General features: G+C 40.3%; 1 protein-coding gene and 1 non-coding gene across 2 annotated transcripts; one reads left to right on the top strand and one right to left on the bottom strand.

The window, feature by feature from the left end:
• The first annotated feature begins 180 nt into the window (after positions 1-180).
• LNP1 (leukemia NUP98 fusion partner 1) lies at positions 181-14,189 on the top strand. Its single transcript, XM_054577246.1, has 3 exons — positions 181-378; positions 9,824-10,054; positions 14,040-14,189. The coding sequence occupies exons 1-3, from the start codon at positions 217-219 to the stop codon at positions 14,187-14,189; spliced, it is 543 nt and encodes a 180-aa protein (XP_054433221.1). The 5' UTR covers positions 181-216.
• Positions 14,190-15,243: 1,054 nt separating this feature from the next.
• On the bottom strand, positions 15,244-15,345 carry LOC129073740 (U6 spliceosomal RNA). Its single transcript, XR_008529457.1, has one exon. It is a non-coding gene; the product is annotated as a U6 spliceosomal RNA (small nuclear RNA).
• Positions 15,346-15,631: the final 286 nt, after the last annotated feature.

Below are 15,631 nucleotides of genomic sequence, written 5' to 3' on the forward strand. Positions count from 1 at the left end.
TTTATAAATAGACATTGCCCAGGGCTGCCGTATGGTGAAGGGGTTGTTTAGTAAATCTTTCTCCTTTAAGGATCCCATCATCCGAGACCATTTGAAAATACCAGTTAGTTTCTTCGGCTTTTGGAGATCCTAGGTTTCATCAAGGTAGCTGAGTTTGATGACATGTCTCTCTGACAGATTTAGGGACAGGCCCTGGACATTTTGCATCACCTTTACATGGAGCATAAAGATGATGATGATGATAATGACGATGTGACTTTTGCCAAATGGATGAGCAGCTTCTGGGGTCATAGCTGGATGGAGGAGGAAGAGAGAAGACTCCGGGACCGCCGCGGATCGCAAGGCAGCGGTCACAGGAAAGCCTCCCTGCCCTGCGCAGTGAGTCGTTACCAGGGAACGGAGGTGGGGGGCGGGGGGCGGCTGGACCGGGGGAGGGGGTTTCTCTTAGATCATTTGAAGAGTCCTTTGGTATAAAGTTTTCGTTCACTGAAAATCAATACTTCCAAATCTTTTTTTTTTATATCCACAAAAATACCTTTTACCATTTTGTCTTGTCCTCCAAGGGACCTGACTTTTCTTCTATTAGGTAAAGATTTCTTTATTGTTAGTAACCTAAGATATCTTTAACTCCTGGTAAATCCGAGGTGATCCTACTGAGTGACAATGTAGTTCAAGTCAAAGGAAAGAAACTTGATGTTATCATAGTTAGTCTGTGTAGCATTGATGCGGATCAATATATGGTCTCCACTAGTCTTTTTTAAAATTGATTAGAGAGAGAGAGAGAGAAAACCCATTTATTTGTTGTTCCACTTATTTATTGCTTGATTCTTGTATGTGCCCTGACTGGGGATCAAAGCCTCAACCTTGGCATATCAAGAGGATGCTTTAGCCACCAGAGCTACCTGGGCAGGGCTTCAATGGTCTTTTTGAAATACTGAAAATAGCTTCACTATTTGGTGACTTTTAAGAAACTGGGGATTCCACATAATAAATCGCCCCCTTTGCTAGATTTGATACACTTTGTCTTCTGGTTCCCACTTGGTTTCCTGGGAGAGGGAGCCAAACCTCTCCCACCCACGGCACTACTTCCCCATGTCTAGGCAGAGCCCCCAGTGTCTAGGGGGTAAGATGTGAGCAGGAAAGCTCCTGAGAAGGAAATGGGTGGGCCTGGTGAAGTGTAGACTCATCAGCAGGTACAAGCAGGATTCTCTCTATTCGAGTGTGGCGGTAGGAGACTCTGCAGGAGACATGTGTGTCCTCTGCTTCATAGTTACACGGTGATACTGTAGTGTTCCTTTGTTGTAAGTCACTTAGAATTCCAGTTACCAGAGAATCCTTCTCCAACCCCAGAACCAAGTGAGTTTTGGGGTATTTTATTTTATATTTTATTTTATTTTATTTTTAGCTCCAGAGTTCTCAGATGCACACTGCCTGTGAAGTATGTTGAAGTGTGCAAGGGAACCTCTTTTATTCCCAGTGATCAGCATGGTGGAGGAATGGGACTTCTTTGAGACGTGAATGTTGGATAGATCTCTTACCAAATGTGTGCTCAAGAACAAAAGAGATTGGACTGGATGATCTCTGAGAACCCTTCTTGCTTAACTTCCTGTGATCCTGTTATAAAACAAACACCTGCTTATCACACTCTCATTTTAATCTCTATGTTCCACATTGAGTGATGTATTCATAATGCATGAGCCAGGGGTATGATTAGTTTCCAGTTTCCAGGGAGAAACAAAGAGAAAAGAATGTGATTTACTATTTATCCCAATAGCCCTTTGGAGCCACAGAAAATATGAAAACAAAGGAAGATATGTGACATAAAGTATAATTTCTTAAATAAAACTTACTGTCTATTAGATTTTAAAAACTGAGATAACCTATTTACAGAATCTAATTTTAGGTTGAGATATATATATATATTGCCTTAAGCTATAGGAGAATAGCAGAATTTGTTATGTATAACATTTTGAAACGGTGTCCCTATAACTTTTTTGGCACATACTGGTTTTGGGCATTTGCCTGAATTAACCTGTTCAGATTATCTGAGTTAACAATGAATCCCACAATCATCAGACTTGATGCGGGGTACAGCGTCCCATGCAGAGTCCTGCCAGGGATCACTGCAGATAGAGGAAAATAAAATAAGTTGTTCCAGACGCGTCTTGGTCTGCCAGGAGAAGGGGCGATGATTCTCTCTAGCAGAGAATGCCCCAAGCCCTTCTCTTGAGGTGGCTTTTATTGAGAATGTTACGCACAGAGGTATACAGCATGCACACAAAGCTCATCAGTCAATGTCAAAAGGCTATGACTGAAGGAAAACAGAGATTTGCCTCTGGTCAGGGTCTGGTAGACAGGGCGGTGCCCATTTTGGCCCTGAAACTTGGGAAACTGATCACATTCTATGCTTGACCCCAAACATCACTACTCATTAACTTGAGAGCATTCTTAGCAAAGGAGGTTTTGTAAGATTTAATGTATTCCTTTTCCAGGCCTAATTTTCCCCAGGAACTGCCTGATCCAGTTCAATGCTGTACCTGCCTTTAGTATTGTTTCAAGCCTGAGCCGGGTGGGAGATAAGGAGACTTCTTTCAAATAGAATGAGGACTCTGGCCATATCAAAGCCGAGTATTTTCGTTTGCCCCTTCTCTGTCTGCCCCAAGTCCTTCCCTGATGCCCCATGTGACTGTGCCTGTGTTAGGTTGCCCCTGCCATCGAGGGGTCTTACCTATCACTGACTAACCAGCCATCATTCAGGGCCAAGCCGGATGATGTGAGGGAGGCAGGGGCACAGCCAGGAGGACAAGTTTTATCTCCTCAGTGGCCTGTTTCCCAAAGGCCTCCTTGCTCGGCTCCAGCCTTGGGGCCCTCTTGCCTGTTGGTGAGGCTACAGTTCTTGAAACCAGGCGGAACAGTTCCCAACACAAACTAATATGCAGAAAGCATGTGTTCATTTAAGGAGACAAGACATGGGATAAAATGACAATCGGACTGAATGAAATGAAAGGGGTATAAATGTAGAATACAGACCAGGGGACTCAGGGCAACGTGTGCAGAGTCCTGGAAAATAAGGAGACCAATTCTTTATCTTTATTCATATAATAACATATATTATTGAAGTGAATCTGTAATTGGATAGTTAAATTTTCCTAACTCTAAGATGTGTTCATATTTTTCTTATGTTAGTGATATGAAAACAATTAGGATTTAATTTTCATGTTTTGTTTTGAGGTCAATGAAAATAACTTAAGAAAAGCTTACTCTTAGTCTTATCTTTTTTATTCCCTCCCCACTGCTCCAATCTAAGGCTCTTTCCTCTCATAGCCTGTTAATAACTATATCAGTATTATAATACAAGCATATGAGAGAAAAATTTCCTGCTTCTTTCCCATTTGAATCTAATAGGGCTTTTAGCCTCATGATTTTTGCAAAAACATAGTGATGGAGCATTAATTCATTGCACATGTTTATTGAACACCTACTATGTGCCATGCATTGTACAAGGCACAATAGGATTATAGGGTAAAAGAAGACATAGGTGGTCTCTATACTTGCGGAACTTCCAGTCTAGCAGAAAATACAAATTTGGCAGAAAGAACAAGGTATGACAAGGTGTAAAGCTTAGTTCTTCTCCAAAAAGACTGCTTTTCAACCAGACTCATTATAACTGTGATTGCTGGTTTAAAGTGAGTAAAAACTCAACTTTATTGTCTTGATTGTCCTTAGTGGGAAAAAAAAAGTAATATGACCTGTCTCATTACTGAACTCGTCTACTCTCTTCTCCAGCATCACACGAATACAAACTCAGAGTACAGCAGTTTCCATATCACTTATTTACTCACTGAAAGTGGAGTTTTAATACTTCAGTCTATTCAGCTTTCTAGTCTTCTCTTTCAGCTTATGGTTCTCTTAACACTGTTCTCTAGAGTTTGGGCCTAGTCAGAGGGAGAATTAAGCTAAATGAAAGACTCTTCAAGGAGGTACTGAGTTCACTGGCCTAGGGCTTTGGTAGCTCTGGATAGACTTTCTCAATACTCCTTCTAGGTGCCAAGGTGGATGGTAAAAAGTAAGCCTCTACCTATCAGCACCCAAGGTTTTTTAATTTGTTTTTTTTTTTTTCTTAAAAACCATCTTTTCCTGCATGTTATAGTCTCTCTTCCTATTCTCAGTGTAACACAGAAGATATTTTTAGTCTTTTTATTTCTGACTGCCCTTAGGGGTGGTACACGCTCTCAGTATCTCGCTACAGGGGTGGTTCCCCTGCAGTTGTTCTCCATAGGGATGGAGTGGGACATGGTCCCCTGAGAGGATTTCTCACAAACCTGAGAGGTAATTAGGTTTCTATGAGGTCCGGAGGGCAGGGCCCTGTCAGAGGGCATTGCGTCCTTATAAGGAGAGATACCAGCGAGCTCGTTCCTTCTCTCTCTTCACATCCATGCACCAAGGAAAGGCCAAATGAACACATAGAAAGAATGCAGCCATCTTCAAGCTAGTAAGAGGGCTTTCACCAGGAACTGAATTTACCATCACCTTGCTCTTGAATTTCCCAGTCCTCCAGAACTGTGAGAAATAAATTTCTGTTGGTTAAGCCACCCAGTCCATGGTATTTTGTTATGGCGGCCTGAATTGACTAAGACATGTTCATACCAAGAATGATGATCACTGGACAGTGGGAAAAACTAGTAGGACTAGTGGGAAAAACTAGTAGTTTTTCCTGGTACAAAAAAACATTGCTGTGCAAAATTGAATTTAATGGCCCTTGGGGTTATGATCTCGGTGGCATGGGGTTTGGATGAGCTTAGTTTGGCTACTTCAATTTCTCAATGAGTGAGACAAGTCCTTGAATTGTTTCTGAGGAGAAGGTTCTAAGTATCTGAGGCATGGAGCATCATAAGCTCCTAAAAGTTTTTCTTATAGCTCCCTTTTGTTTACCTAGTTATCGCTTATGATAGGGTCTTCATGAGAGTTTCACTCTGATTCAGTGTAACAATATGACAGAGCAGGATCCATTTATTCCCCAATCTAAAAAATCATTTAAATTAATAGTTTAAATTATCCTTTAGTTCTCCTAAGGGATGGTCAGTGGATGGTATTGAATTTATCTTTATTATTTCTAAAAGAGCTACCTACCACTTCACATATTTTTTTTCCTGATTCTGTTTTCATTTGTCAACTAATTTACAGCCCTCTTAGCTCTGATTATATCATTAAACGATGTTATATATTATTCTTCACATAAAATTCTTATTTAATATAATTCTGAAAGACCTACAAATTATTATTATTACTTTCGTAGTGGGATTCTGCTATGTCTGGTACACTGTTGAAAGTCACCTTTACAGGCAGTTTCACATAGACATAGTGTGAAGCTTTTGCTGCAGTTCAAGATAAAAGTTTAAAGTTATTAATCCAAGAGAGAGATGTCTTATGCTCAGGCATGGCACTTTATTTCTCCAGTAAAGTCACGAGTCACATAAATCCTAGGCAAGCCAGTTGGCTAAACTAAGATTCATTTTCCTCTTCTGTCAAAGGGGAAGAATGACCTCCTTGTAGGATTTGTTCTGAGGTTAGAGTTCAAGATCATTGTCCCCGGAGTGCCTGGCACACACTGTCCACTAAGACTCAACATGGGCCTTCTTATCCCAGCACCGGATTGTTTCTCACCTTGCTGTTGTGGATGGCTCAGGCGCTTGTGTTCACTCAGAGGGAGGAGGGATGCACTTGGGGGGTGATTGTGATGAGAGTCAGGATAAAGAACATGAAGAAGTTAAGCTCTGTAGGGAAGATGTTGCATAACCAACACCTTTAAAATGAGAACTTGGGGTCAGAGAGTACATCGGTTCTTCTTTGACAGAATGGTTTTCTGAGACCCCGGTGGAAACAGCTAAGCTGTTTAGAGGACTCTGCTGTAATGAGAGTCAGGGCACGGAGCAGTTACTGCTGCGAAAGTCCGTGCCTGCCGCAGGCCCTGTAGCTGGGGCCGTGGGAGCTCAGCTGGTGGGATAGGCGTGTGGGGGAGCCCACCCCAAGGGACAAAGCTTACTTCACAGTGTGGGAAGAAGACCTGTAAGCTTAGTGCATGACTGTGGAGGAGACAAGTACATACTTTGTAAAAATAAGTTATGTAGGGCTCATGTCTGTGTGGGAGAAATTATATTAGAAAGGCATATAAAATTCCAAAAGTAGAGCTTGCATAATAGGTAACATTTTTAAAAGTGGGAGCTTCACCCTGTAATGAATTAGAGTGCTCTTTGACGCTTGTTTCTCACAAAGTCCCACAAGAAAACCAACAAACTGGAAATCCCACCTGCTGTAAGGAAATAGTAAGTGTATATTTATATTGTGACTGAAACTCTTGCCATTCTTTTCAGGCCTCTCAGTGGAAGAGGAAATCCACATTTTACTCCCAGTCTCAAATTTTAAAATTTTGTTTAAAAATTCTGTTGTGATAAGAACCTTTAACCTGGGATCTACCCTCTTAGCAGGTTTTTAAGTATACAACACAGCACTGTTATCTATAAGCACAATACTGTAAAGCAGATCTCTGGAACCTACTCATCTTGCATAATTGAATTTTATATCCACTGATTAGCAACTTTCCATTTCTCCTCCTCTTAGCCCCTGGCAACCACCATTCTATTTTTTTTTTTTTTTTGCTTCTCTGAGTTTGACTGCTTTTAGACCCTTCATATAAGTAGAATCATGCAGTATTTTTGCCCTTCCGTGTCTCAATCTCAAATTTTTAAAGATTATCATTTTTCCTGATCATGTAATACACAATCACTTTAGAAAACTTGAAAAATACTAAAGGAGAAGGAAATAAACAATCCCACAACACAGAGAAAACCTTCGATCGCAGTTTGGTAATGTTTTAAGATCGCTCGTCTTCTGATACCACCCTCTTTCAGGCCCCTCAGCACCCTCCCCTTCCGGTCCTCTCTCTGTCCTCAGGCTCCCGGGCCCTGCAGCTCCCCCGGGCCCCTCTTCCTTTGAACATCGGGCCCCTCGTGTGGCAGGGCCTGTGCACCTGTGGTGTTCATCCTCGGGCAGGAAAGTGTTCCTGTTTGTTAATTAACCCAGCGCATCCTTCAGATTGCAGCTCAATCATCGCACCTACGCAGGAGTCTCCCACTACCCCTCCCAGCCGCCCCAGCGCTGACCCAGGTAGACACAGTTCTACCGTTACACTCTCTCGTTGTACCTTGAACCTTTGTAACATTGGCCACAGAGGTAAGCACATGCCCTGTTTGTTTCGTATCTATCTCCTATGCACACATAAACTCTAAGATGGGCACGCTCTGCCTGTTTTGCTCCCCAACTTATTTACAGCCCCAAGTACCATAAATGGACTTATAGAAGCTTGTAATACCTTGTATATCTTAGCAGCTTGACAAATCTTCAACCATATTTCCAGTTATTGTTTGACAGTAAGTTTCTAGACATGTGTATTAGTTTATAGGGGTTGCCATAACAAAATACAATAGACGAGGTGGTTAAAACAACAAAAATTTATTTTCTCACAGATCTGGAGGTTGAAAGTCCAAAATCAAGGAGTAGGCAGATTTAGTTTCTTCTGAGGGCTCTCTCCTTGGCTTGCAGATGGCCCCCTCCTTGCTGTGTCCTCACACGGTTTTTCCTGTATGTCAACATATCCCTGGTGTTTCTCTGTGGATCCACATTTCCTCTTCTATTAGGACACCAGTCAAACCGGATGAGAGCCCACCTTAGTGGCCTCATTTTAACTTAATCTTTAAAGGTTTCATCTCCAAATGCAGTCACGTTCTGAGTTACTCACATAGGGCTTCTATATATGAATTGGAGCGGTGGGACACAGCTCAGCCCACAGCAACACTCAACAGATGGCTCCAAACAAGGGAATATTTTAAGCCTCCTAACACATTTTGCGAACAGCTTTCTAGGAAGGTGTGTACCTTTATAGTCCAATCGGCCAGGAATGACAGGCTTGCCTTCCCCTATTCTTGCCACTGTTGGTTTTTATTAACAGACTCTTTTTTTTTTTTTTTTTTTTTTTCCTAACTTGAAGAGCAGAATTGTTCATTATTTCATTTTATATAATCTTTACTAAAAAGCATATACAATTTTTACCTTTTGGTATTTTTTAAATTCTTTATATATTTGTTAACCCAATATATATTTAGTAATCTCATGCTTTGATTAAGGCAAGGTGCTGCATATTACTGGGATTCCAGCAGAGACTGAAACACAGCCCTTGAGTCATGGAGCACACAAGCTAATGGAGAAGAGAGACATGTAACAAAATTACCCAAATTATTGATTACAGTTGTGATAGGTATCATGAAGGAGAAGTATGAGATCCCAGCAGGACTTTTAACAGGGACCTGAACCAATCAGGTTGTAGGACAGGCTTTCTGGGGATATGCAGTTTTGGTGATGATTGAAAGATGATTAGCTATTAGTGAGGTAGAAGTGGTGGGTGAGGTCACAGTCAGAAAGATCAGAAGGCCCTGACTGTGTTGCTCAGTGGATTGACTGCTGGTCTATGAACAGAAAATTTGCAGATTCGATTCCCAGCAGGGCACATGCCTGGGTTCCAGGGCAGGTCCCCAGTTGGGGGTGTGCGGGAGACAACCCATCAATGTTTCTCTCACATATCGGTATTTCTCTCCCTCTTTCTTCTTCCCTTCTCCTCTCTCTAAAAAGAAAATAAAATCTTTAAAAAAAGAGAAAAAAAATCAGAGGGAAACCAAGAGGGTACAGTGTTAGGGGGCCAGGGAAAGAGTGTTTCCAGAAGGGCCCTCAGGGCAACTGGGTTGAACAGTACTGAATTAAGACCAAAATATGCACAGAATTTGTCACATTGAGTCACAAGACAAATATCGTGACCAAAATTAGTTGTGGGTGCAAAAGCTGGATTGGAATGGGTTGGGGAGTAAGAGAAATCGAGAGAGCAAGTGTCACAATTCTTTCAAGAAATTTGATTTCTCTGAACTATTTCTCCTTTGGTCCTTTTCCAATGTGATTTTAACACTGATGTCATTGTATTACATGACCTCTATGATTTTCTATATGTCGGTAAGACATACTACATATTGTCAGAACATTTATTAAACATCAGAATAATAACATGTAGCACATGTTTTTGGTTTTTGCCTATTATTTAACTTTAAGTTGTTTTGATGCACACAGCTTTATTTTTACAGTTAAATTCTTTTTTCCTTATGACTTCTTCCATTGTTCTTCCGCTTAGAAATTCCTTCTTTCTACAGAAATCACATATTCATTTTTATATCATTTATTTAATAGGGAAATTTCATTTTATTTATGATTTGTTTATCTTTAGAGAGAAAGAGAGAGAGGGAAAGGAACTGAGAGAGAGAAACATTGATTTGTTGTTCCACTTATTTATGCATTCATTGGTTATTCTTGTATGTGCCCTGACCAAGGATCAAAACCACCACGTTGATGTGTAGGGATGATACCCTAACCAACTGAGCTACCCAGTCAGGGCTATTTTTTATATTATTTCTTAAACATTTACAGCTTCATTAAAATTATGTGATGATTTTGGAATTTTCTTAAAATAGCAATTCAAGGCTTGGGATGCTTTATTATTTTGCCCTAACAGTGGAGAAGCGACATAGCTAGTCTGGGGGTGCTCTATTTAATGTTTTAATCAATTGTTTCTACCACTTCATTGCAGAAGAAAGGTCTTACTGATGAAAAAGACAGAATTTCAGTTCAGCGTGATAGTAGTTTAGTTAGTAATTTGTGGATATCCAGTCTCTGTGCTAATATTGTACGGTCTTGTTATACTGTAAACATTTTTATTCTATATTTCCAGTACCCTGTGCTTCCCAGAGTCACGTCACCCGACAGCCATCCCAGAAGGCATTCTCACGAGGACCGGGGATTTCGATGTCGTGCTCACACGAGGGATTACAGAAAATGCTCAGGGGATGGGCCATTCAAGGAGCCGTGGGAATCAAAAAGGAGATCCCATTCCAAAATTCAGGCATTTTCAGAGTCCTTTGAACAGCAACTGTGCTCTAGAACCAAACGTTCTCTCTCTTTGGTATGTTACAAAATTATTGAATATTTAAGCCACTTTAGAAAAGGAAACTCAAAGGGTTCTCCTCCCCAAAGTTGAGGAGAACAAATCTAACTTTCTTTTACAGTTTGATGATGAGACCTTTGAAAAATGATACTGTTTTACATAGCCCAGTTGTACATAAAATTATCTTATTATTATTTTTCCTGAAGGTGTCTGGTGTGGGAAGGATTCCTGGAGGGCCATGAGTGGAATGCTTTTGCTATCCAGGTCCTCTAGTTCTTTGAGACAGCTTTTGTCACCTTTAGTATAAGTCATTGTGGCTCACTCTATTTTCACTACTTGGAGAAGGGAAAAAAACGGCTCCCGCTTCTCCTGTGCCGTATTTAATCCAGTAGCAAGTAGCCTGTGATGGTGTCATGTTCCCCTGGAGTTTAAAAAAGCATGTTGAGGGAACTTCTGGACACTGTCTAGTATGTAAGGGTGGTCCAGATGTTCACAGTGGCCTCAGGGGAGGCTCAGTAAAGCACATGGGAGACAGTCAGGGAAACAGAAGAAAGAGGCTCCACTGATGATGCCAAACTTGATAGATAAGGTAATAAACTAGAGATCAATGAATGGGGGGGGGTGCAGTTAATTTGGGGCAACATGCTCATTGAACGGCCTTGCGCAAATCCTTCTCTTTTTCTTTTGTGGCCCTTGGTGTTTTTTTATTTTGCAAAACAGGAATATTATGTTCTGTCATATAGTAGAGCAAATAGGTAAACGTAGGTGCATAACTACTTGGTTCTTGTGCTCTGCTCTGTGCACAGGGCAAGACACTCCAGTGCTTCCTACCTCCTGGACCATCTGAGCACAGTGCTCTCTGCCTGGCAGTCATGGCCGTTGGGACTGTTACTGTGCATCTTTGCCCCACTTTTTTCAGAGTGACCCTGTGCATCTGTGCTCTCCCTTTAGTAAGCTCCTCTCTTCACCTGATCATAAGAGGAATATGGAACTCTTATCACCTCAAGAGTTCCTGTTTTGTCCTTTCTTTATACTGCTGCTTTTTAAAAAGAAATGGTTTCAGATTTAGAGCAATGTTACAAGAATAGTATGAAGAATACACCCTTCATCTAGATTCCTTCCAAATGTTAGCATGCGTCAAATGTTAACGTAAATGCAATGGAAAACATATTTACCTGTACCCTCTCTCTCCTTTCCAACCCCAAACAAGGGCAGAAGAATGTTCTCGTAGATGAACACAGCACAATAACAAAACTCAGGATAAGTTCCATGGGAAACTCAGGAAATTACCACCAGTGTAATACTTTTGTATCTGATCTATTGACCTTATTCATGTTTTGCCTGTTGTCCTGACTGTATTCTTTATGACAGATTCTAGATCATGTGTTGCAAACAATTCACTCTCTTTATTTTATTCTGAAGCAGTTCCTTGGTCTTCACTTGTCTTTTCCAACACTGTCATGTGAGGAGTTCAGGGCAGTTATTTTTCAGAATAACGTTCAATTTGGCTTTATCTGATATTTCCTCAAAATTAGATTCGGATTATGAACTTTTGGCAAGAATAAAACAAGTGAAAGGATTTCTGTTTTAAAACTCTGTGCTACCCTGGCCAGTGTGGAGTGCTCTCCTGTGAACCCAATGATCATGGGTTCAGCCTTGGTAGGGACACTCACAGGAAGCAAACGATCAATGTTTTTCTCTCACATCGATGTTTCTCTCTCTGAACGCAATGGGAGAAAAATGTCCTCAGATGAAGATTAAAAACAACCAAACAAAAGAAGCCCTACATGTTAAAGTGATTAATTATATTCATTCAGGAAATTTACCTGCCTTAACTTCCTCTTGGAACAGGCCTGCTCGATGGGTTGAGATCTCGCCTGCATGCGAGAGGTGTTTCTCTCCCTCTTTTTTTCTCCCTTCCAAAATAAAAAGAATCTTTAAAAAATATTCTTTCTGGGGCAAGGTAGGGTATGCACATACATATACTTAAAAAAAATTTAAAGACTTCTTTGTTGATTCTAATGGCCTCAAACATTTTTCACACAACACATAATCTCATATAACTGCTTATGTGAAACCAATTGCTAATACTATAAATCCTGTAAGTGTGTAATGTGAAATCAGTTTTTATTGAAAGAGATATTTATCACATTATTCCTAAAATATAACATGTTGTTCCATTCATTTCTCATGTTCTTCCTTTTAAATGCCAAGATAACCAAGGCACCATTTTCAACTTCTTCTTCTTCTTTTTTTTTTTTTGCCTAATAACTCTTTCCATAGGTATATACTATAGTAGCTGAAACCTGCTAGGAATTTACAAAACTATTAAATTTTTTCATATGCTAAAATATTTATAGTAAATAATTTTGTTAAATATTTTATTTTATATTAGTTCTTAAATGGTATATTATAAAGTATCTCAATGCAAAATTAAAAATTTAGAACAGGTATACAGACACTTTAAAATGTTTTTCTGCTTAACAAATGATACAACTTTCTAAAGCTAATTACATTAAAAAGTATAATTTGCTGGTAAACTTAGAAATGATATTATCTTTTGTTTGGGGGCCAAATGGAAACTAACATGTAGATCTAAGTTTTATACCTTTTAGTATCCAAAAGAACAAGAAATTGCTTTTGTAGTTGATCATGGTCAATGATATTAAATTCTTTCATTTTGATATTGAAAATCTCAGTTGGCTTATACTGATCATTTGCACATTTTGTTTCTAAGTGGCTACAATAAGAAAAATATTTCAGGTCATTATTTATAAGCATTCCTCAGTCTTAACACTCGATAAGGAAAAAAGTCAAATTGGAAATAACCATCATTATTTTTTAATACTATTCTTTTAAATATTAGAGACATTCATGACTGCCAAATATAAATTTTGATCAGACAGACGTACGTAATGCAATTGCTGGATCTAATGAAAATAATCTGGAGGCTCATTTATAGAGGTAGTACAGATTTTAGGTTGCTCTTAACTTGTACCTCAACTTCGTCATTTGTTGTGCTTTCTGACTTTGACTAATGGACCATTATAGGCAGAAATGACACAATCTAAGTGCTGTATAGAAACAGGTAACATTGTAGAGTAACCGACGCCCCTGCAGGGCCGAGTCCTGACCCGCTCATCTGACCACCACTCACTACTGTTTAAGTTCACTTGACAGGCTTTTCAAGATCGAATGGAGGAGGAGGAGAACAATGACTTCATTTCTTTACTCCAAAAAAGAGAAGTGTAAATAGGTGGCATCACCACATTTATTAATGCCTTTTTTGTTGTTGATCATTCCTTTGGAAAGCACTCCCTGACCATGGAAACTAAAGAAGCATTCCTCTCCCCCAGCCTCCCTACTATCAGCCGTTCCCGATCATACCATCCTGTTCATAGTCATTGCACTTATCACTATTTGTTATTCTCTTGTTTCCTTTTAGACTTAACTGTCTCCTTCCACCTAGGTATAAAATGTAAGACGCTGAGTCTCTGTATCTCCTGATCCTAATGAATATGGACCCTTGGGTAACCTGTTGGGAACTGTTAATGGGCTTGGACGTTATTTTGACACCTCAGTCATCACTGAGTCCTCACATTAAAATGAGTGCAAACCCTACCATTAATATAATTTAAAGGAATGGACACAGTAAGGTTAGAATCATTGCACGTATGATTCACTTAGCACATTCCTTTAAAAAAGCACCAGGAGACTATAATTTTACCATACCGTGACATCGTATCCCTCCTTATGTCAGAGGCAAGGAGTCAGTCATGTGCAGATTGAGTTCCCTCCATAGACGCCTCTCCCCTCCTTTATTTTTTATTTATGACTAAAACCCTTAGCACCACCCTTAGGCTTATGCTAACTTATTATAAGAAACTAAGGTGTGGAAGTCTGCTCAATGATCAGGCCTTTCTTCATTCCCGGTAATTAAGGGAAATGCAGAACGTTGTCAGCCTTCGGCACATTGTTACGCTTTTCTATCTTTCTCTTCCAGGGACCTGAGAGCAGAAAGGAAAAAAATGAAAGAGAATGCCTGCAGACGGAGATGAGATCCCGCAAGGAAGGGGAGGAAGGAGGGAGCTCTAGGAAAGAGGACTGCAGAGGAGCATACACGGCTCCTCTCTTTGAAGAAGGAGCCAAATAGTACTTTATTTCCACATTACGACTACACGTGCTACTGTGTGTTTCGAGTGCAGGGCGCCGTGGCTGGGGCGGTAGCTGCGGAAGGTCGCCTGCAGGCCTTAGAGTGACGGAAGGGGTGCCGCTGCTCCCCCAGGAGAGGCGCATCGCAAGGGGCGCATCACACTCCCTCTGCTCTGGCATCTTAGTCGAGAGTTGGATCTGCTTTGCTGCCCTTTTATGGGAATAAGAAGAATAAAACGTATTTTAATAGAACAAAGTCATTCCTGAAAATGTAAAGAAAGATATTTAAAGAGCCGCCCACACACCTTTACCAACCCTTCTTCCACATCGTTATCACAAAAATCTTAAATAACGTCATTAGTGTGACTCGAAGTACACTTCCTTATTAGAATTATGTAAGTATGTCTAATGGCCAGCATTTAACGAGAATGGTCATTAACATGCCAAGTATTCAACTGAGGTGTTTAAAGCATTACCTACATCAGTCCTCACTACCCTAAGGTGGGACCTACTCTTCTTCTCTTCACTTGCTGGCTGAGGAAACAGATGTTTAGAAACGTTTAGGACCTCACCGCCGTGGCGGCAGAGCCCCGGCCATTCTGACACGCTCCTAACCTGAGGCGGGGCCTCATTTCCCCTCAGCAGTGGGTCCTGACCAAGTGGGCCACGTGTGGGAATGAGCAGTGTGAGAAGAGCAGGTTACCATTTTTATTACATGGGTGGAGACAGATTCTCTGAGGGCTGCTTCATGTTCTTGGTTATAACTTTATGAGGCCATATTCTTCTACATTTACTTATTAATTCTTTTTATTGAAATAGAATTGCTATTTAACATTATATTAGTTTCAGGTGTGCAACATAATGACTTGAGATTTCTATATATTGTGAAATGATCTCCCCAACGAGGCCAGTTAACATCCATCACCACACAGTTACTATTTTTGTTCTTATGATGAGAACTTTTACAATCTACTTTCTTAGCAATGTTCAAATATACCGTACAGTATTATTAACTATGGTCACCATGTTGTCTATTCCATCCCATGACTTATTTTTAAAATTGGGAACACCTCATGAATTTGCCTGTCATTCTTGTGTAGTGGTCATGCGAATCTTCTCTGTGTTGTTCCAGTTTTAGGAATGTGCTGCTCAAGTGCTCATACAGTGTTTTTCTGGTTTCAGCTTTATTAAGGTATAATCAACAAATAAAATCGTACATATTTAAATTGTACAACACAATGATTTGATATATGTATACTTCAGGAAATAATTATACAATCAAGTTAATTAGTCCATTGAGACCATATTCTATTACTATCCCCCAGCCCACCCCCCCCGCCCCCGCCGCAGCCTGGAGGAAAAGACTCTAGCACTCTCTAATACTCCCCTGATTTATTCTTTGTCTCTGTCTTGGATCTTCAAATGCTCAAGGGCATCTAGTCT

Source organism: Pteronotus mesoamericanus, unplaced genomic scaffold, assembly GCF_021234165.1.
Source record: "Pteronotus mesoamericanus isolate MK-2021 breed Mesoamerican mustached bat unplaced genomic scaffold, CSHL_Meso_final contig_42, whole genome shotgun sequence".
Classification (NCBI taxonomy): domain Eukaryota; kingdom Metazoa; phylum Chordata; class Mammalia; order Chiroptera; family Mormoopidae; genus Pteronotus; species Pteronotus mesoamericanus.